Source organism: Thalassophryne amazonica, chromosome 5 (genome assembly GCF_902500255.1).
Source record: "Thalassophryne amazonica chromosome 5, fThaAma1.1, whole genome shotgun sequence".
In the NCBI taxonomy this organism is placed as follows: Eukaryota; Metazoa; Chordata; class Actinopteri; order Batrachoidiformes; family Batrachoididae; genus Thalassophryne; species Thalassophryne amazonica.
In genome coordinates, this window is record NC_047107.1 from 59234207 (window position 1) to 59255179 (window position 20973).

Here is a 20973-nt window from a genome sequence, read left to right on the forward strand (position 1 = left end):
GGATCAAGCCTCTTCACACCTCACCCCTCTGCACCCCGGGTCCGGCGCCGCCTCCTGCCCGGATCATCGACGGAGCACCGGCTTGGACTGTCCGCCAGCTCCTTGACGTCCGTCGGATGGGCCGGGGTTTTCAGTATCTGGTGGACTGGGAGGGGTACGGCCCCGAGGAGCGCTCCTGGGTGAAGAAGGGCTTCATCCTGGACCCGGCCCTCCTGGCCGACTTCTACCGACGCCATCCGGACAAGCCCGGTCGTGCGCCAGGAGGCGCCCGTTGAGGGGGGGGTCCTGTTGTGTGGGCCGCTGAAGAGGAGGTACTGCTGGCCCACCACCAACAGAGGGCGCCCTGCCTGGAGTGCGGGCTCCAGGCACCAGAGGGCGCTGCCGCATCATGGGAGTAGCCTGGGTGACAGCTGTCACCCATCACCAGACACAGCTGTTCTACTCAGCACCGAGGTATATCAGGAGGACGGCGTCTCCACCTCAGTGCCGAGATATCGCCTTGAGATAGAGGTAAACTACTCTGCAGCATATTCTGTATATTTGATAATACGTGTTAAACCTTTCAGGACAGCTGACTACCGAAAGCCAATTGCTTGGATAAGTACTCACCTTCCTGTTTTAACGTGACGAGAGGTGGAGGCGGCTTCTTCCCTCTCCGTGTTACTGGGTGCAGCCGCATCCACACCTGTGTGTTTGTTGCTCTCTCTTGCCAGCAGTACCGGATCCGACGAGCGGAGGCAGTGGCCACCTGGGACTTCGGGACTTGGCGGTTCCAGTATTTCCAGGGTTCGGTGGCAGAGGAGATCTGGGTGGTTCCGGTTCGACTCGGACGGACGTCTCCTACCTTCGAGCCTGCCCACACGACACCAGCAGAATTCGGCTTAATCCCAAATTGTTGATTGTTGTATTGGTTGTGCTCGTTTCACAACAGTAAAACTTGTTATTTACCTTCTCCATTGTCCGTTCATTTGCGCCCCCTGTTGTGGGTCCGTGTTCCTACACTTTCACAACACACTAATGTGGTTGTAGTAATCAGCAGTTGATTTTATCAGTGACACTGAATAATAGCTGCAGCTCCGATGACCTTTTAAAGTTAGATACAGCCTTTTGAAAAAAAAAAAAAAAAAAAAAACTGCAGTGGAACGTGTTAAACTTGTAGTAATGATGTATCTGATATTTGCCTGCACACAACATTTTCCCATAAAGTTTGGTGACTCTTCTGCTCCATCCAGATAAGTTTGGGGTGCTCAGATACCTGTTTGGGCAGCAGTGTCGAGATACATGTCCAGAAGGATTCTTCCACTCCGAAATGAAAACTTGTGCAGCCTGTTCTTCTGACTGCATGATCTGCACGGCCGCGGATCACTGCCTTCACTGCAATTCGGGGCACAGGCTCAAAAATGGTCGCTGTGTGGCGTTGGAGTGCGGCGCAGGTGAGACGTACTGGATGATTCACATGGAGCTTTGCTTCTTATGCAGTATTTGTTTGGATTACACATTATTGCTGGATGTGTTCAAGCTGGGTGATGTCTATGAATAATAGCACACGATAAACCAGAGAGGAAATTATTAGCGTACATATATCATTACGTTGCCCTCACTCCCAAAGAAGCCTGTCTAATTGCCAGTAGGAGCAGAAGTCGCCATTAGGTGCCCGGGGACCAGCTCCAGATGTACATCCCTGCCTTGGTCAACAGCAGGGCTGAGCAAACCAAGACCGACCCATAACAAACGACACACACACAACACACGTGTGTTGCCCCATTTGCCCCATATTTAATACCATCAACTAAAACCCAACCTTTTCACCAAGTCAGATTTCAATGAACATATGTAGTTCTGATGTGGCTTTGAAGTTTGACATTAAATATACATGTTTTAAGATAATTTGACTTTCAGTGACAGTGGTCTTCATGTTAGCTGTAAAATAAAAAAGTGTGTCTCAGTTAAATGTTCAGTTTCTAAAAGTAATATTTCAGTCAAATAAACTCAAAGTGCTTTTGAATGTTTGGCATTTTTTAATATGTCAGTTTGTGATTACTGTAATCTATTTTACAAAACAACCTAAGGATCAAAAAAGGAATTTATTTTACTGTTAAAACCCATAAAGCCTTCAAAATGTGATGGTGTTTAATACATAAATATCTTAGTAAAAGTAAATTCATGGATATGTTGCCTTACAGACTCCAGAACATTTGATAAATTGACTGTAATACTTTGACAGATTAGAAGAGATGAACGCACTACTTGCTATGTGATCAAATGTGGATATTTGCCAAAGGAGGATTGAGAAAGAGCACTAAAAACATTTGATAAAAGCGATAAAAGTAGGTGGGAGCAGGTAAGGAGTCGATGAAGGTTAATGATGGGACTTTGCGCTGTATGTGAGCATATACGAGCAGGAGGACAACAGTAAATTCTTAGCATATGTGGTGGGCACGTCTGAACATGATCCACAGTGGAAAACACACAGTCTGTAGCAAACGTGGTGTCCATGTTCATCTGCTGGCCTCACCCAAACATTTATTTGTCACACTCTTGTTCTTTTTATGTTTTGAGGCAAGTAAATAAAGGTAGTGCAAAACAAGTATAAGCCATAATACACTACAAAACAATTTTAGCAACAAAAACAACAATGGGATTAAAAAATCATTATTTTAATGACCACTCAGAGAAGGTGATACCCATACATTACGGGGTCGACACCGATTCATGCAGATGAATTGTTTCTTATCCAGACTGACTGTAATCTTACCATAATGTGGTTATGTGTACATGTGAATATTCCATATTTGATCTTACATTTGAGGTGCTTCATTAACATTTATCCAGATTTCCCTTCTCTTCCAATTAATCATAAGGTAACAAACAGATATTTGGCAAAACAATTAAATAAATTAGTAAATATATATATATATATTCTACCTCATTTCTTATGTCTCGTACTGTTACAAGTATTATTTTTATTGCTTATCCTTGCACACGCTGTTTAATGAACATTTTCCTCTACTTGCACCCATCTTGTGTATTTTTTAAGAGCTGACGTAACATGTGAATTTCTCCTCTGTGAGATCAATCTTGATCACAAGAGCAGATTGTCATTGGCTGACCCAACGAATAACAAGTAACCACCATCTAGTTAAAGGGACTGAATGAAGTTACAGAATGAAAACAAAACAAACTGTTTATTTCTTAAACTACAAATGTTTTGGAATGGATACAGCCAGTCTACTAGTTAACTACTGAATGAGAAGAAGAAAGGCCTTTATTGTCGTTGTACATACAAAGAAATGTGTCCTCTGGATTTATCCCGTCCCAATTACAGTTAGACACAATCCAACCACTAGGAGCAGTGGGCAGCCAGAGTCTGGAGACCATCTCCAGATGTAGAGACACTGTCTTGGTCAGGGAAAAAAGCAGACCCTAAATCAACATGTTTTTGATTTTGGGAGGAAACTGGAGTGTCCGGACGAAACCCACGCAGACACGGGGAGAAATGCAAACTCCACACAGAAAGGACGGGAAGCGATCCCATGACCTTCTTGCTGTGAGGCACCAGTGCTAACCACTGAGCCAATGTGCCGCTTCAGAATCATAATACCACAGCCATTGCCTGGGTGTTGCAAATGGCAACTAAAAGTTTGATGTGATAAATATTCAATTTCAATACACAAGAACGCAATTATGAAAATCAGTTAATGTGAGTTAAAGAGAAGGCAACTGGAGTCCATTTACAATAAATGATCATTACCAAAAACTGGAAGGGTAGTTCCTCACACAAGATGGTGGATGAAAATAAGCTCAGTGATGCTCTCATGTTCATTTTATTTCTATGATAAGAATCACCCATTGCACCATATTTAATCCATATTGGTTTAAGATTAACTGTTATGACCTACAGTTAGACCTTAAAAGTTTACCCAGGGTCAAAGGTCATCTGACCAATAGATATTAGTGTTTTATGGCAACCACAGGTCAATCTTTAACCAATTGATAGGGGGAGGGGTGGTGATGGTCTTGAGGTCAAAGCAGTGGGCTCGAGACCAGAGGATCATCAGGCAATTAATCCCCAAGTATTACTATATATACGAGGGCTGTCAATAAAGTATAGGTCCTTTTTATTTTTTCAAAAACTATATGGATTTCATTCATATGTTTTTACGTCAGACATGCTTGAACCCTCGTGCGCATGCGTGAGTTTTTCCACGCCTGTCGGTGACGTCATCCGCCTGTGAACACTCCTTGTGCAAGGAGTCGTCCAGCCCCTCGTCAGAATTCCTTTGTCTGAGAAGTTGCTGAGAGACTGGCGCTTTGTTTGATCAAAATTTTTTCGAAACCTGTGAGACACATCGAAGTGGACACGGTTCGAAAAATTAAGCTGGTTTTCAGTGAAAATTTTAATGGCTGATGAGAGATTTTGAGGTGATACTGTCGCTTTAAGGACTTCCCACGGTGCGAGACGTCGCGCAGCACTCCCAGGCGCCGTCGTCAGCCTGTTTCAAGCTGAAAACCTCCACATTTCAGGCTCTATTGATCCAGGACATCGTGAGAGAACAGAGAAGTTTCAGAAGAAGTCGGTTTCAGCATTTTATCCAGATATTCCACTGTTAAAGGAGATTTTTTTAATGAAAGACGTGCGGACGGGTCCGCGCGTCGGGACGCAGCCAGCGCGGTGCGGCGGCACACGAAAAACACCTCCGTGTTGATAACCATTTGTAAAATCCAGGCGGCTTTTGATGGCTTTCAGTGGAGTGAGTATATGAGAAATTGTTTAACAGCTGGACATGTTCCAACTTGTCCTTAAGGCTTCCAACGGAGGTGTTTTTCCTATGGCGGAGCGTCGCGCCGGCTGCGTCCCGACGCGCGGACCCGTCCGCACGTCTTTCATTAAAAAAATCTCCTTTAACAGTGGAATATCCGGATAAAATGCTGAAACTGACTTCTTCTGAAACTTCTCTGTTCTCTCACGACGTCCTGGATCAACAGAGCCTGAAATGTGGAGGTTTTCAGCTTGAAACAGGCTGACGACAGCGCCTGGGAGTGCTGCGCGACGTCTCGCACCGTGGGAAGTCCTTAAAGCGACAGTATCACCTCAAAATCTCTCATCAGCCGTTAAAATTTTCACTGAAAACCAGCTTAATTTTTCGAACCGTGTCCACGATGTGTCTCACAGGTTTAGAAAAAAGTTTGATCAAACAAAGCGCCAGTCTCTCAGCAACTTCTCAGACAAAGGAATTCCGACGAGGGGCTGGACGACTCCTCCCACAAGGAGTGCTCACAGGCGAATGACGTCACCGACAGGCGTGGAAAAACTCACGCATGCGCACGAGGGTTCAAGCATGTCTGACGTAAAAACATATGAATGAAATCCATATAGTTTTTGAATAAAATAAAAAGGACCTATACTTTATTGACAGCCCTCGTATATATATATATATATATATATATATATATATATATATATATATATATATATATATATATATATATATATATATATATATATATATATATATATATATTCCATTACTATGTACAAAAAGTTGAGAAAACTCAAGGTAACTGGCTGCACTGACGCTTGAGTTATATAAATACAACAGTTTGTTTTAAAATTAAGCAAAGTCAAAAATTTATTGCAGCCATTTTCCTTAAGTTCTAAATGGTAAATAAATGGTAAATGGACTGCATTTATATAGCACTTTTCCATCTGCATCAGACGCTCGAAACGCTTTACAATAATGCCTCACATTCACCCCGATGTGAGGGTGCTGCCATACAAGGTGCTCACTACACACCGGGAGCAACTAGGGGATTAAGGACCTTGCCAAGGGCCTTTGGTGATTTTCCAGTCAGGCTGGGATTTGAACCGAGGATCTCAAGCCCAACGCTTTAACCAGTAGACCATCACCTCCCCCAAGTTCTTACAATTATCTTTTTTTTTTTTTTTTTAACAATGGAAGAATATCAGAGGACTATGCATTTTTTGTCTTTCTCATGTCTTTCTGTCATTTAAAATAATTTTTCATCTGTAACATCTCTCTCCCACCCATTTTATCTTTTGTGCTGATTAGGAGAGGTGGCGGATGCAGAGGAGGGGGGTTGCCTGCCGTGTGATGAAGGCTGCAAAAAATGTAAACGTAGTAAGTACACCACATGCCTGGCTGTGTCCGTGCTCACTCTGTATGTCAGCTTATTTGCTTACAAAATTTTCTTTGTTACACTACTATGTTGCAAGCATAAACGGATCGCAAAACAGATTTTTTTTAACGAGTGGTAAATGGTTGGGGGTTGGGGTGTGAGTGGTCATTTGATATTTTGGATCAGTTTTGATCTGATATTGGCCCAAACTACTGGATTGGGCATCATAAAGTAATATCAACAAAATCAGATCCAATCTGAGTCTTCAGTTGTACATCTGAGTCATGTTGTGAGCTATGTATGTATATTTTCATTTAGTGAAGTAGAATATTTGTTTTACAGTTTGAGGTCATGGTTTGTTAGATGGTTAGAATAAAAAAATTTAGCAAAGTACATCCACACACGTATGTATTAGCAGATTTGTTGTTTCAAGATAGACAATGATATTGGATTGGTATGACTATCAAATACTGAAGCTAAATACTGAAGGAGGCCGACAGGAGTTGCTGTACATGTGGTAGTCAATAGGTCTCACGCCCCTGACAGCCAGAGGATACTCTGGCCAGTGCCTGGGTTTTTAGCCGACTGGTCAGAACACAAGCCACTACACTGATATATAGGAAGCAGCTGATATTATGTAATTGTGTTATGTTTATTTGTTAAAGAACTTGAGCTCATGTAACATGTTCTCATATGCCTGTTCCTTTCAAATGTGGGTGTGGCATCACGGTACTGTTGTTTGTTTTTGGTCATTGCCATAATAACACTTCAGTTTTGACAAAATGTTTCATTACATTGATAAAGTTAAGACATAATGACCAACAGTTCCTGAGATGTGGCATCATGAATCAGGCAGGAACAAAAAGGTGGAAGATAACGCATACCACACAATCTTTTCTTCCTCAGTTTTTGAATTCATTCTTCAGTTAGTTTGGTTGGTATGCAGGTTGTCCTATTATTTTTTAAATAGATCTGGGTACAGATTAGGTGCCAAGATCCCCCCCCCCCCAAAATTCTTTAACACTGCGAGTCAGGTGTGTCCCCCCATCCCCAAAAATTGGAGATAAGTCTAGAATTTTGTTGCAGTTCTTGACTATTGAACAAAGAAATGAACCGTATGATTATAATACCCTTATCTGTCCAGAAGCCCACCAGGTGTGTGTGTGTGTGTGTTTGCTTAGGATGGGGGGGGGTCTATTGGGAACAAGTGATAAGATATTCTGAAAATGACTTCATGACTTTTCCTGACAACGGTATTAGTAGAGATACGTGCTCTCCAAGCACTTGTGTCAACATTTCTCTCAGTGTGAGACGTATTTGCAGCACAGAATATCTGTCTACTTGTTAACTCATGACAACCCATACAAGTCCTTATGGTCCACTGGTGCCAGTATTTATCCTTGTATTCCATAGATATCATTCTCCAGACAGAACACTCAGCTCAGGTCTGGTATACGCCGACGTGTACATTGCAGTATTCATCACCACATGAAAAGCCCTCATGGAATTTATATTATAAACAGCTGTTATTTTATATTTGACTAGCTGAGGTACCCAGTTTTGCCTGAGTGAAGAATAAATAAGTCAATATTTAAGATTAAATATTTCACTGGCTAATTTTGCAGAACGACCAAGTTCTTAGTTTTTCCATCGCAGTAGAGTAAATGAAGATTTCAAAGTGCATACCTCAACAATACAGTCAGTTTAGGCTATAAATAAACTACAGCACTCAGAATCCTCTTGCTTGTATAGCCTTTAACCCCCGACATGCTTAGATTTTTTTTCTATGCCCAAATGTTATCTAGATTCTGTGAGTGCTGTAGTTTATTTATAACCTAATTGACTCCATTAATGCACACAAACAGTTTGCTTAATTTTTTTTTTTACCTTCTGCATTGGCTTTTGCTTTAGTGGGACTATGTACTCTGTGAGTGATGTAGTTTATGTTTATTTTTATTTATGGCCTAAACCCACCCCGTTGATGTGCTGATTTCACATGTTTTGCATACATACATGTATATATATATATATATATATATATATATATATATATATATATATGTGTATATATATATATATATATATATATATATATATATATATATATATATATATATATATATATATATATATAAAAGCACTACTGACATGAAATATTCACCACATTCTCCAAGCTATACTTCAAGCAATATTTAAAATAACCATGGAAGCTGGTCTTCAACACGATTGACACCATTTTTTCAACAAGGAAATCAGGGCTGAGGGACCCTGCATGCCCAGATGGAACCTATCCTGCGGACTATGTTCTTGACGCCTGGGAGAAGTGGTGTGTTGCGTGCTTGGCACCGCTCTCTGTGGAAGATGTCGAAGATTTATTTTTATTTGCTTTTATGGTAGGAGGGCTGGGGCTGATTGGGTTATGTGCTGCCCTGACCTACCGCAAAATTGTCTAGATGGCTGCTACCAGAACCACAACCCCACATCTGTCCATCATGATTAATGAAGTGGGCAAGGTGGTACAATCTCAGACTGCATTAACGTTTGAACTCAAACGCAAGTTGGAAAACATCTTGGAGCAAATATCTGCCTTGCATGTGCTGGAGACTAGGGAATATTCATAAATTGGATTTTAACGGTCAGAGGAGCTACAAATGGAATTTCTGTGTCCCTCTGCCTAACTCAAAACATGGCAGCCTTATCAGCTACTGAAGTTCAAAACACCCCGCTTGTTTTCCTCCAGAAGGATTTCAACAGCCTTGGTGAAGCATTCAGCTCCTGTCTTATCTGCCTTCCCTTACAGCCTGCTGTTGTCAAGGCAACTCCAGACTTTATGCACACATGGACAGAGACTGATACGAACTCTTTACACATGACTCACGCCCCTGAATTGCCCTTTTAGGGATCAATAAAGTTGTTTGAACTTGAACTTGAACAGATGCCGGTAACAATGCAATGAATCCACACATACAAATGAATCAAAACAAAAAGTACAGAATTTAAGTAATGCGTAATAATGTGAAATGACAGGGAAAAAATATTGAACACGCTGACTGAAATTAATTTAATACTTCGTACATACTTCATACTTTGTGATTTTGGCCAATTTCTCCACATTCTTCCACACAGTCTTCAAATCTTGAAGGTTCTGTGGACCTCTTCTTTGAACTCAAGGTCAGGTGAAATCAGGTGATTGGCTGGGCCATTCCAGCAGCTTTATTTTCATTATCTGAAGCAAACTGAGAGTTTCTTTGGCTGTGTGTTTGGGATCATTGTCTTGCTGAAATGTTCACCCTTGTTTAATTTTCATCCTCCTGGTAGGTTATTATCAAGAATGTCTCTGTACATTTTTTCATTCATCCTTCCTTCAATTTTGTGAAGTTTGCCAGTGTTGTCTGCTGAAAAACAGCCCCACACCACGATGTTCCCACCTCCAAACTTCACTCTTGGTATGGTGTTTTTGAGCTGATCAGCAATATGATGTGTATTATGGCATCCAAAGAATTCAGTTGTGGTTTCATCTGACTAGACTATATTCTCCCAGTGTTTCACAGGATTGTCTAAATGTTGCGCAGCAAACCTTAAATGAGCTTCAGCATGATCACAAAACATTACTAAATGGATGTGAAAGTTAGACTGAACTAAACTAGCTGAATGTCACCCATCACCGTGTCAGTACAAGCTACATCAGTAATGTTGATTACCAACATGCCAGGAAAGATGTTATTGTGCTGAACCTGTCTGAAGAGATGTCCTGTTATTATATCATGATAAATTCTGAGTGTAATATCTTTCTTCACTCTCACCGCAGCCACCCCACCACACAGGTGCTGTTACGAAACACAAAGAGAGTTCATTGTGCAGGGAACATGTTCCTATGTGCATATGACAATAAACTCCTTTTGAATCCTTGAATTCTGCGACCAAAACAATGTGTTTAAGCAGATCAGAGATTGAGCTGATTGGCTGTGTGACGGAGTGAAGATGAAACAAACTGAAGGTTCTGTTTGTTGCTGAGAGCCATTTTTGTGAAGGGAGCTGTGGTTTGGTTTCACTTATTCACAGTGCTTCACTTTTTTTAATGTTACGGTCTTGTTCGAAAATGGATGAAATAAATTTTTTCCTGAAAATTATACATGCAACTACCCCATAACAACAATGTGAAATTTTATTTTATTTTATTTTTTTTTAGATTTTTGCAAATTTATTAAAAAAACAAAACAAAACTAAGAAATCATATGTATATACAAGGTCTGTGATAAAAGTAACGGACCTTATTATTTTTTTCAAAAACCATATGGATTTGAATCACGTGTGATTACATCAGACATGCTTGAACCCTCGTGGGCATGCGAGAGTTTTTTCACGCCTGTCGGTTATGTCATTCACCTGTGGGCAGTCTTTGAGTGAGGAGTGGCCCACCCTCTCGTCGTTTTTTCATTGTTTAGGAATGGCTCAGAGACTGCTGCTTTGTTTGATAAAAACTGTAAGGCCCAACTGAGTGGACACCATTCGATAAATTCAGCTGGTTTTCGGTAAAAATTTTAACGGCTGATGAGAGATTTTGGTGTGTTAAGTGTCGCTTTAAGGACAGCCCACGGTGCCTGACGGCGATCTGCGCTTCAAGGCGGCAGCGTCTCGCCGTTTCAAGTTGAAAACGTCCACATTTCAGGCTCTGTTGACCCAGTAAGTCGTCAGAGAACAGAGAACTTTCAGAAGAAGTTGGCATGAGGAGTTTATTCGGACATTCCATTGTTAACGGAAATTTTGTAATGAAAGAACGTGCGGGCAGAGTCGCATGTCGGGCCGGACCCGACCGCGGGGGGTCACGACAGGAAAAACACCTCCGTTGGAAACCTTAACGGGCAAGTTGGAACATGCCCAAGCTGTTAAACAATTTCTCAGTTACTCACTTGTTGAAAGCCATCAAAAGCCGCCTGAATTTTACAAATGGTTTTCAACACGGAGGTGTTTTTCCTCTCGCGGCGCACACAGATTCGCCGAGTCGTCACGGAAACGACTCAGCGAATTTGCGCGCACGTCTTTCATTACAAAATGTCCTTAAACAGTGGAATGTCCGCATAAAGTCCTCATGCCGGCCTCTTCTGAATCTTCTCTGTTCTCTCACGACGTCCTGGGTGAATTAAGCCTTAAATTAGAATGTTTTCAGGTCGAAACAGGCCGACGACAGTGCCTGGAAGCGCTGCGCGACGTCCCGCTCCGTGGGAAGTCCTTACAGCGACAGAAACAACCCATAATCTCTCATCAGCCGTTAAACTTTTCACCGAAAACCAGCTTAATTTCTCGAATAGTGTCCACTTGTATATCCCTCACATGTCCAGAAAAAATGTTGATAAAGCAACGCGCACCGTCAGCAGCGGCTATTCAGACAAAGAGATTCCGACGGGCGGGGTGGAGCACTCCTCACTCAAGGCCTGCCCACAGGCGAATGACGTCACCGACACGCGTGAAAAAAACTCACGCATGCGCACGAGGGTTCAAGCTTGTCTGACGTAAAAACATATGAATCAAATCCATTTATTTTTTGAAAAAAATAAAAAGGACCGCTTTTTTCATCACAGACCTCGTACATATTCACATCGTTTGCCATGAAGCTCAAAATTGAGCTCATCTAGTTTCCACTGATCTTCCTTGAGATGTTTCTACAGATTACAGATCCCAGAGTCCACCTGGGGTAAATTCAGATGATTGGACATGATTTGTAAAGGCACACACCTGTCTATATATAAGGTCCCACAACTGGCAGTACATGTCAGAGCACAAATCAAACATGAAGTCAAAGGAATTGTCTGTAGATCCCTGAGAGAGGACTGTCTCAAGGCACAAATTTGGGGAAGGAGTACAGAAACATTTCTGTTGCTTTGAGGGTTCCATGTTGTCATTATGGGGTGTTGTGGGTAGAATTTTGATGGAAAAATTGATTTTGTTGTGTGGGCCGCTGAAGAGGAGGTACTGCTGGCCCACCACCACCAGATGGCGCCCTGCTTGAAGTGCGGGCTTCAAGCACGAGAGGGCGTCGGAGCCACTGGGAGTGACAGCTGTCACACATCATCAGCACCAGCTGTCACTCAGCCAACTCATCAACATCACCATAAAGGCCGGACTGCAACTCCATCTCCTCGCCGAGAAATCAGCCACTAGAAGAGGTAATTCTCTGCTAAACTGAAAACTGTGTCTTAGTTTGAACTCTTTATGCAGCCGCTTTCCTGTGGTGTGCCTTATCAGTGGGATTGGAGTTTGGTGTGATCAGCGACGGCTTCGCTTCACACCTCAATCAGATAAGTGGTTAGACAGGAGCTGCACGAGTGTGTGATTGGAGGTGGAGGTGCTCCCTCCCTAAAGAACACAGACGGTGGGATTACTGAGTGTGTGAACTCACACTCATCAAAACTGTTTCTGTTCTCTGCCAGCAGTACCAGGTCTGACAGCTGGAGACGGTGGCCACCTGGGGATCCAGGACTTGGCGGCTCCTGTGTTCTTCAGATCCATTGGCGGTGAAGGCCGTGTGGGATCCGGCTCGGTTCAGGACGGACGTCTCTTATCCTCAAGCCTGCCCACACGTCACTCAACATATAATTGTCTGTGGTACCAAAACTGTATTTGTCTGTATTCCGTTGTGCACTTCACAACATTAAATTGTTACTGTTTGGCTTATACATTGTCCGGTCATTTAACGCCCCCTGTTGTGGGTCCGTGTTCCTACACCTTCACAACAGGATTTCTCGGCCAGTGTCATGGATCCCGAGGGGCGTCAACCATCGCTTGAACAGCCAATGGAAGAGCGAGGTGCACAGGCGTCAGCAGGAGGCGTGTTAGGTGAGCTGCAGCAAATCTTAACCGCTTTCACTGCTCGGCTGGACTTAGTCACCGAGCAGAATGTGATTCTCAATCGGAGGATGGAGGCTCTCACCGCCCAGGTGGAAGTGCAGGCTCAGGGCGCTGCTGCAGCACCTCCTCCTGCTGACCGGAGGCCTGAGACAGACATTCCGCTGGTCGTTCAACGAACCCCCCCACCATCCCCTGAAGCATACATAAGCCCTCCGGAGCCGTATGGAGGCTGTGTCGAGACGTGCGTGGACTTCTTAATGCAGTGCTCGCTCGTCTTTTCACAGCGTCCCGTCATGTACGCGTCAGACGCTAGCCGGGTGGCTTACGTTATAAATTTGCTTCGAGGAGAGGCACGCGCCTGGGCTACGGCGCTCTGGGAGCAGAATTCACGGCTCCTAACGACGTATACTGGGTTTGTGAGGGAGTTCAAGCAGGTTTTTGATCACCCCCATAGAGGCGAATCTGCATCAAACTTGCTGCTGTCAATCAGACAGGGGCGTCGGAGTGCAGCAGAGTATGCAGTCAACTTCCGCATCGCGGCAGCAAGGTCCGGCTGGAACAACGTTGCACTCCACGCCGCCTTCGTAAACGGACTGTCTCTGGTCCTGAAGGAGCATTTACTGGCTAAGGATGAACCGCAGGATTTCGATGGGCTTGTTGATCTGGTTATACGATTAGATAACCGATTAGAGGAACACCGTCAAGAGCAGGGCAGGGGGCGTGGCCGGGCACGAGACGTCCCTCTTCCTTCTGGGTCCGAAAGGGTGCCGTCTTCCCCACGCTCCACAGCCCGTGACTCTCGTGTGGCAACAGCTCCCCCTGCTGACGAAGCTCAGACAACGGAGGCTGGTCTGTGGGGAGTGTTTTTTCTGTGGCTCGAGTGAGCATCTACAGAGGGACTGCCCCAAACGGTTAAACGACAACGCCGGCCCTTAGAAGCTGGGCTAAGGGTGGGCCATAATATGCATGCGGGGAAACCCCGTAAATCCGCACGCATCCCAGTTACGATTTTGAGTGGGGATCTGACCCTTCACGCCCCAGCACTGGTAGACACGGGGTCGGAAGGGAATCTGCTGGACAGCAGATGGGCAAGGGAAGTCGGGCTCCCTCTAGTGGCTCTACCTTCACCTTTGAAGGTACGGGCACTAGATGGCACCCTTCTTCCATTAATCACACACCAGACACAACCAGTGACATTGGTGGTGTCTGGTAATCACAGGGAGGAGATTGTGTTTTATGTCACACCTTCTACCTCCCGTGTGATTTTGGGTTATCCTTGGATGATAAAGCACATTCCCCGGATTGATTGGCCGTCTGGGGTTGTGGCTCAGTGGAGCGAAACCTGCCACCGGGAATGTCTCGGATCCTCAGTTCCGCCTGGTGTGACAGCTAGTGAGGAGGTTAAAGTCCCCCCCCAATCTGACGGCGGTGCCAAGTGAGTACCACGATCTTGCTGACGTTTTCAGCAAAGATCTGGCGCTCACCCTTCCCCCGCACCGTCCGTACGATTGTGCCATTGATTTGATCCCGGGCATTGAGTACCCGTCCAGCAGGCTGTACAACCTCTCACGTCCTGAACGCGAATCAATGGAGACCTACATCCGGGACTCATTAGCTGCCGGGCTGATCCGGAACTCCACCTCCCTGGTTTCTTTTTTGTGGGCAAGAAAGATGACGGACTTCGTCCATGCATTGATTACAGGGGGCTGAACGAAATCACGGTTCGCAACCGATATCCTCTGCCCCTGTTAGATTCAGTGTTCACGCCCCTGCATGGAGCCCAAATTTTCACAAAACTGGATCTTAGGAATGCGTACCACCTGGTTCGGATCCGGAAGTGAGACGAATGGAAGAGGGCATTTAACACCCCGTTAGGTCACTTTGAGTACCTGGTCATGCCGTTCGGCCTCACTAATGCCCCCGCGACGTTCCAAGCTTTGGTAAATGATGTCTTGCGGGACTTCCTGCATCGGTTTGTCTTCGTATATCTAGACGATATACTCATCTTTTCCCCGGATCCTGAGACTCATTTTACGCATGTACGTCAGGTCCTGCAGCGGTTGTTGGAGAACCGGCTGTTTGTGAAGGGTGAGAAGTGCGAGTTCCACCGTACTTCTTTGTCCTTCCTGGGGTTCATTATCTCCTCGAACTCCGTCGCACCCGATCCGGCCAAGGTAGCGGCGGTGAGAGATTGGCCCCAACCAACAAACCGTAGGAAACTACAACAGTTCCTCGGTTTTGCTAATTTTTACCGGAGGTTCATCAAGGGCTATAGTCAGGTGGTTAGTCTCCTGACAGCCCTGACCTCCACAAAAGTCCCCTTCACCTGGTTGGATCAGTGCGAAGCCGCGTTTAGGGAGTTGAAACGCCGGTTCTCGACTGCACCAGTTCTGGTGCAGCCCGATCCAAGTCCCCAGTTTACAGTCAAAGTGGACGCCTCTGACTCAGGGATAGGAGCCGTGCTGTCCCAGAGCAGGGAGTCCGACAAGGTTCTCCATCCATGTGCCTATTTTTCCCGCAGGTTGACCCCGGCTGAAAGGAATTATGACGTCGGCAATCGGGAGCTTCTTGCGGTAAAGGAGGCTCTGGAGGAGTGGAGACACCTGTTGGAAGGAGCTTTGGAGCCATTCACGGTTTTCACAGACCATCGGAACCTGGAGTACATCCGGACCGCCAAGCGTCTGAACCCCAGGCAAGCCCGCTGGTCACTGTTCTTCGGGCGTTTTCACTTTCGGATCACATACCGCCCCGGGACGAAGAACCAACGGTCTGACGCCCTGTCCCGGGTGCACGAAGAGGAAGTCAGGACCGAGCTGTCAGACCCAACCGAAACCATCATCCCCGAGTCCACTGTCGTGGCCACCCTCACCTGGGACGTGGAGAAGACCGTCCGGGAGGCCCTGACACGGAACCCGGACCCGGGGACAGGCCCAAAGAACAGACTTTACGTCCCACCAGAAGCCAGAGCTGCAGTCCTGGACTTCTGTCACGGTTCCAAGCTCTCCTGCCACCCAGGGGTGCGAACAACCATGGCAGTTGTCCGGCAGCGCTTCTGGTGGGCGTCTCTGGAAGCCGACGTCCGGGAGTACGTCCAGGCCTGCACCACCTGCGCCAGGGGCAAAGCGGACCACCAAAAGACCCAGGGTCTCCTCCAGCCTTTGCCCGTGCCTCATCGCCCCTGGTCTCACATCGGCTTGGACTTCGTCACGGGCCTCCCGCCATCCCAGGGCAGGACTACCATCCTCACGATAGTGGACCGGTTCTCCAAGGCGGCCCACTTCGTGGCCCTTCCGAAGCTCCCGACGGCCCAGGAGACTGCAGACCTCCTGGTCCACCATGTCGTGCGTCTGCATGGGATTCCATCGGACATTGTCTCAGATCGTGGTGCTCAGTTCTCCTCCCAGGTCTGGAGGAGTTTCTGCAGGGAACTGGGGGCCACCATAAGTCTCTCGTCCGGGTACCACCCCCAGACGAACAGGCAGGCAGAGCGGATGAATCAGGAATTGGAGCAGGCCCTCCGCTGCATGACCTCCGCGCACCCGACGGCCTGGAGTGACCATCTGGCCTGGATCGAGTATGCTCATAATAGCCAAGTGTCATCTGCCACCGGCCTCTCCCCATTCGAGGTATGTTTGGGGTACCAGCCCCCATTATTTCCGTTAGTGGAGGGAGAGGTCGGGGTGCCCTCGGTCCAGGCCCATCTGAGGAGGTGCCGTCGGGTGTGGCGTACCGCCCACTCTGCCCTGCTCAAAGCCCGGACGAGGGCTAAGGCCCATGCAGACCGCCGGCATGCCCCGGCCCCTACGTATCAGCCCGGGCAGGCGGTTTGGCTATCCACAAAGGACATTCCCCTACAAGTGGAATCCCAAAAACTAAAGGACAGATTCATAGGACCCTTCACCATCCTAAAGGTCCTCAGTCCAGCCGCAGTGAAGCTGAAGCTGACAGCTTCACTGCGGATACATCCAGTTTTTCATGTGTCACGACTCAAACCCTGCCACTCCTCTCCCCTCTGTGCCCCCGGACCGGCGCCGCCGCCTGCCGGATCATTGACGTCCGTCGGAAGGGCCGTCGGAAGGGCCGGGGGTTCCAGTATTTGGTGGACTGGGAAGGATACGGACCCGAAAAACGCTCCTGGAGCCGGCCCTCCTGGCCTACTTCTACAGGCGTCCGTTGAGGGGGGGGGTCCTGTTGTGTGGGCCGCTGAAGAGGAGGTACTGCTGGCCCACCACCACCAGAAGGCGCCCTGCTTGAAGTGCGGGCTTCAAGCACGAGAGGGCGTTGGAGCCACTGGGAGTGACAGCTGTCACTCAGCCAACTCATCAACATCACCATAAAGGCCGGACTGCAACTCCACCTCCTCGCCGAGAAATCAGCCACTAGAAGAGGTAATTCTCCGCTAAACTGAAAACTGTGTCTTAGTTTGAACTCTTTTGCAGCCGCTTTCCTGTGGTGTGCCTTATCGGTGGGATTGGAGTTTGGTGTGATCAGCGACGGCTTCGCTTCACACCCCAACCAGATAAGTGGTTAGACAGGAGCTGCATGAGTGTGTGACTAGAGGTGGAGGTGCTCCCTCCCTAAAGAACACAGACGGTGGGATTACTGAGTGTGCGAACTCACACTCATCAAAACTGTTTTCTGTTCTCTGCCAGCAGTACCAGGTCTGACAGCTGGAGACGGTGGCCACTTGGCGGCTCCGGTGTTCTTCAGATCCGTTGGCGGTGAAGGCCGTGTGGGATCCGGCTCTGTTCAGGACGGACGTCTCCTATCCTCAAGGCTGCCCACACGTCACTCAACATATAATTGTCTGTGGTACCAAAACTGTATTTGTCTGTATTCCGTTGTGCACTTCACAACATTAAATTGTTACTGTTTGGCTTGTCCATTGTCTGTTCATTTAACGCCCCCTGTTGTGGCTCCGTGTTCCTACACCTTCACAACAGATTTACTCCATTTTGGAATAAGGCTGTAACATAACAAAATGAGGAAAAAGTGAAGTGCTGTGAATACTTTCCAGATGCGCTGAAAATTTCCCTTTTCAAATTATACTATAGTCTGATTTGGTCCAATCTAGTGTGCCTTAATTGAGAGAGTGACGACATGACTAGTCGGAAAAAAAAAACTGTCATGTGACTAATGGTGCTATCTTGATTCCAAAATAGCATTTGCTACTAATCTGTCTGCATGGAAATCCAGCTATTTTATTTATTTATTTGCTGAAAATGCCAGGTTGTTGTGCATTTGGAGGCACAAATAGACACAACAAGGGCTTCAAGATGTACAGATTCCCTTTAGATCTGAACAGAAGAAACATTTGGGAAAATAAAGTCAGCTGTGTGGGATGGAAGTCGACTTCATCATCAAAGCTTTGACAGGTAAATTTATTGTTCCGCCCCATGTACAGTAAAACTCACTAGACACCGATTTGAGTAAAGTGGGACCAGAGTCATTTCCCTGATTAAAAGACCGGCTGTTTATTTTTTTTCACACCGTGCTCAGACTCAGACCCGCAGCCTGACGTGCACCTGTTAAATCAGACACAAAAGGCTTTTCTGCTTTCACTCCTTTGTCTGCCATCATATTCTAATAGTTTTTGCAGTGCGCACGCTGATTACAAATGGATCAGAAACATCTGCACATTTACAGCACAAAGTCAGAAAAAGAGGAAAATGTACAGCTTATCTTTGATTTGGAGCTGATGACTGTAGAAAGAAAAGCTTGCTGAGGGACAAATTAGTCCAGAATAAAGTATAATCCAGAGACGAAGACATTTAAAACTGTCACGCATGTCATTGCATGACACAGAGTTACAGAAGCTTAAATCAGGCTTTAAATTAATTAACTAAATCATCATAAACTGTAAATTTGGTAGCTTAACTACTGTATTTTTATATTTATTTTGATAGCACCTGTACCTGGATGTGTTGCTGTATGTGGTTAAGGGCCCCTTCACACATAGTGTGAACTTGGTCGATTTGCACACAAAGTGTGCATGAAGCAGGAATCGTGTGCAAAATGTGTAAAATTGTAGCTGCCTCATACACCTGTTGCTACAACTACTTGCGAACACCAGCGGCTGAAAGACAGAGTGTGCACTGTGCGAGCCCATCGATCCCTCTCCCAGCAGGTGTTGGCCAAATTCTAGCTGACACACACGAACATCTAACCCCGGTCGCATGGCACTTAAAAAATATGTGGTCATTTGTACTAGTAGCACGAAAACAGTCAGCAGACAATCAATGTCAAGCTGGATGTGAAATTTGTCTAAGTGCCCCATGACTGTGAAGTTGCACATGTGGCGTGCCAGAGTGTCGGCTCCCCCAACAACATGTGTGTGTGTGTGTGTTTCGCACGCTCCCTCTGCTCCCCACCAACACGTGTATGTGTGGTTCACACCCCCCCCAGCAGGTGAGGCATCTCTCATCTGATCACAGAGTGACATCTTGGTCTGTGCGCTGACAGGACAGGGGGCGTAGCTGGCTGCCCACAGCTGTTGAGACATCTCCGTTTCTGGACATCACAGCTGCAGCACGTCCCGTGTTTTGATGGACACGCGCGTGTGTGTGCTTGTGTGGAAATACATAAAAACATAAAAATGGACCATCAGTCTGTTTGGACATGCAGCAGGTGGTCTGAATGTCACGTCTGACAGGACACGCGTGTCGGGCCGTGAGGGCTGTGAGCGGCGCGCAGGACCAGGGCAACCCAACAGTATGACAAATGTGCCACTTTCAGTTATGTATCAACAGAAATACACCGTACCAAATGCTGTTATCACAGCACTTTTTTCTTTTCTTTTTTTAGAAAATATGTTTATCTGCTTGTTGATTTTAGCCATTCCACACTCCTGTTACAAGGCAGTGATTGTAGCACAATGCTAAAGTTTCTGTCTCGTAATCAGACTGTATGAATCAAATCCTGTGAGTGGCATTATTTATCCAGGGTTATTTAACCGCGGGCTTCTGTATTGTGTCCCCTTTTATGTATTATTTATATCAACCCAGTGATATTCACTAATTATTTAGCTGGTTTTTATTTCATTTTCCTTCACCTGAACAGCGTGATGTGGTGCACCTCGTCCCATGGAACACAGTGCGAGCAGCTCGCACTGTGTTCCTGCTCGAAAGACAACATCGCGTCCACAAACCATCGCACCGGCATCGTGCACGCCTGCTCCTTGGCGCGGTGTTTCGTGGTGCACTCATAGCAGCTCTACCGCCAGGAGTCACCCTGAGTTGTACATATTCGCACTATGTGTGAAGGGGCCCTAAATGATTTAAAAAATGTTGAAAACATAAAAGGTTCATTCAATAGTTCAGCGCAGTTAGAACTAAAATGGCGCCATGTTCTGAGTTGACGCCACTCTCTCAATTAAGGCACACTAGTCCAATCTAGCCTCCAGGGAATGAACTGACCCAACCTGGTGTTGGTTCCAAGCCTGCAGAATCTTTCACAGTCAGATTCCATTCAAGGTATTTTATATACAGTATATATAAATAAATAAATAATTTCTCACCCACACCTCTACTGCACAGTATCTTAGCTGTTTCTAGGACTGAACGTTTGGACTTCTTGTTTCACCAGAGCCTCCTTAGCCATCTCCTGTTCATGGTTCCTGTTGGGCCTTCATGGCTATCATAGTGGCCACGGTGCACACAAGGCCCCCACCGTATTTCACCCCAACAGGCAATTCCCTACTTGAGCCATTACACCCGTGTCATGATGCAGACAAGCGGTTGGATTTTGACATCCTTTTAGTCAGCGAATGCTCCTGTAGATTTAGTCGATTAAAACTACACTAAAACCAAAATATTTCAGATGACTAAAACTGACATTTTAGTCAAGATGACTAAATATGCTGTCAAAATTAACACTGCTTGGTATTGCTACGTCTACCACATCTCTCCTTTTCTGCTCCTTGTCAATCACAGCCATATCTGGTTGGTTGCACAGGGCTTGTTTGTCTTGAAGCCCTGTAACACCTTAATA

At 46.0% G+C, this 20973-nt stretch overlaps 1 protein-coding gene across 1 annotated transcript in view; it reads left to right on the forward strand.

The window, feature by feature from the left end:
• Nucleotides 1–20973, forward strand: part of pcsk5b (proprotein convertase subtilisin/kexin type 5b) — a 330784-nt gene that overhangs the window by 264970 nt on the left and 44841 nt on the right. The window contains exons 23-24 of the mRNA XM_034170406.1: nucleotides 1233–1433; nucleotides 6072–6140. Coding sequence (XP_034026297.1) covers nucleotides 1233–1433; nucleotides 6072–6140 — 270 coding nt within the window. The remainder of the gene's footprint in view (nucleotides 1–1232; nucleotides 1434–6071; nucleotides 6141–20973) is intronic.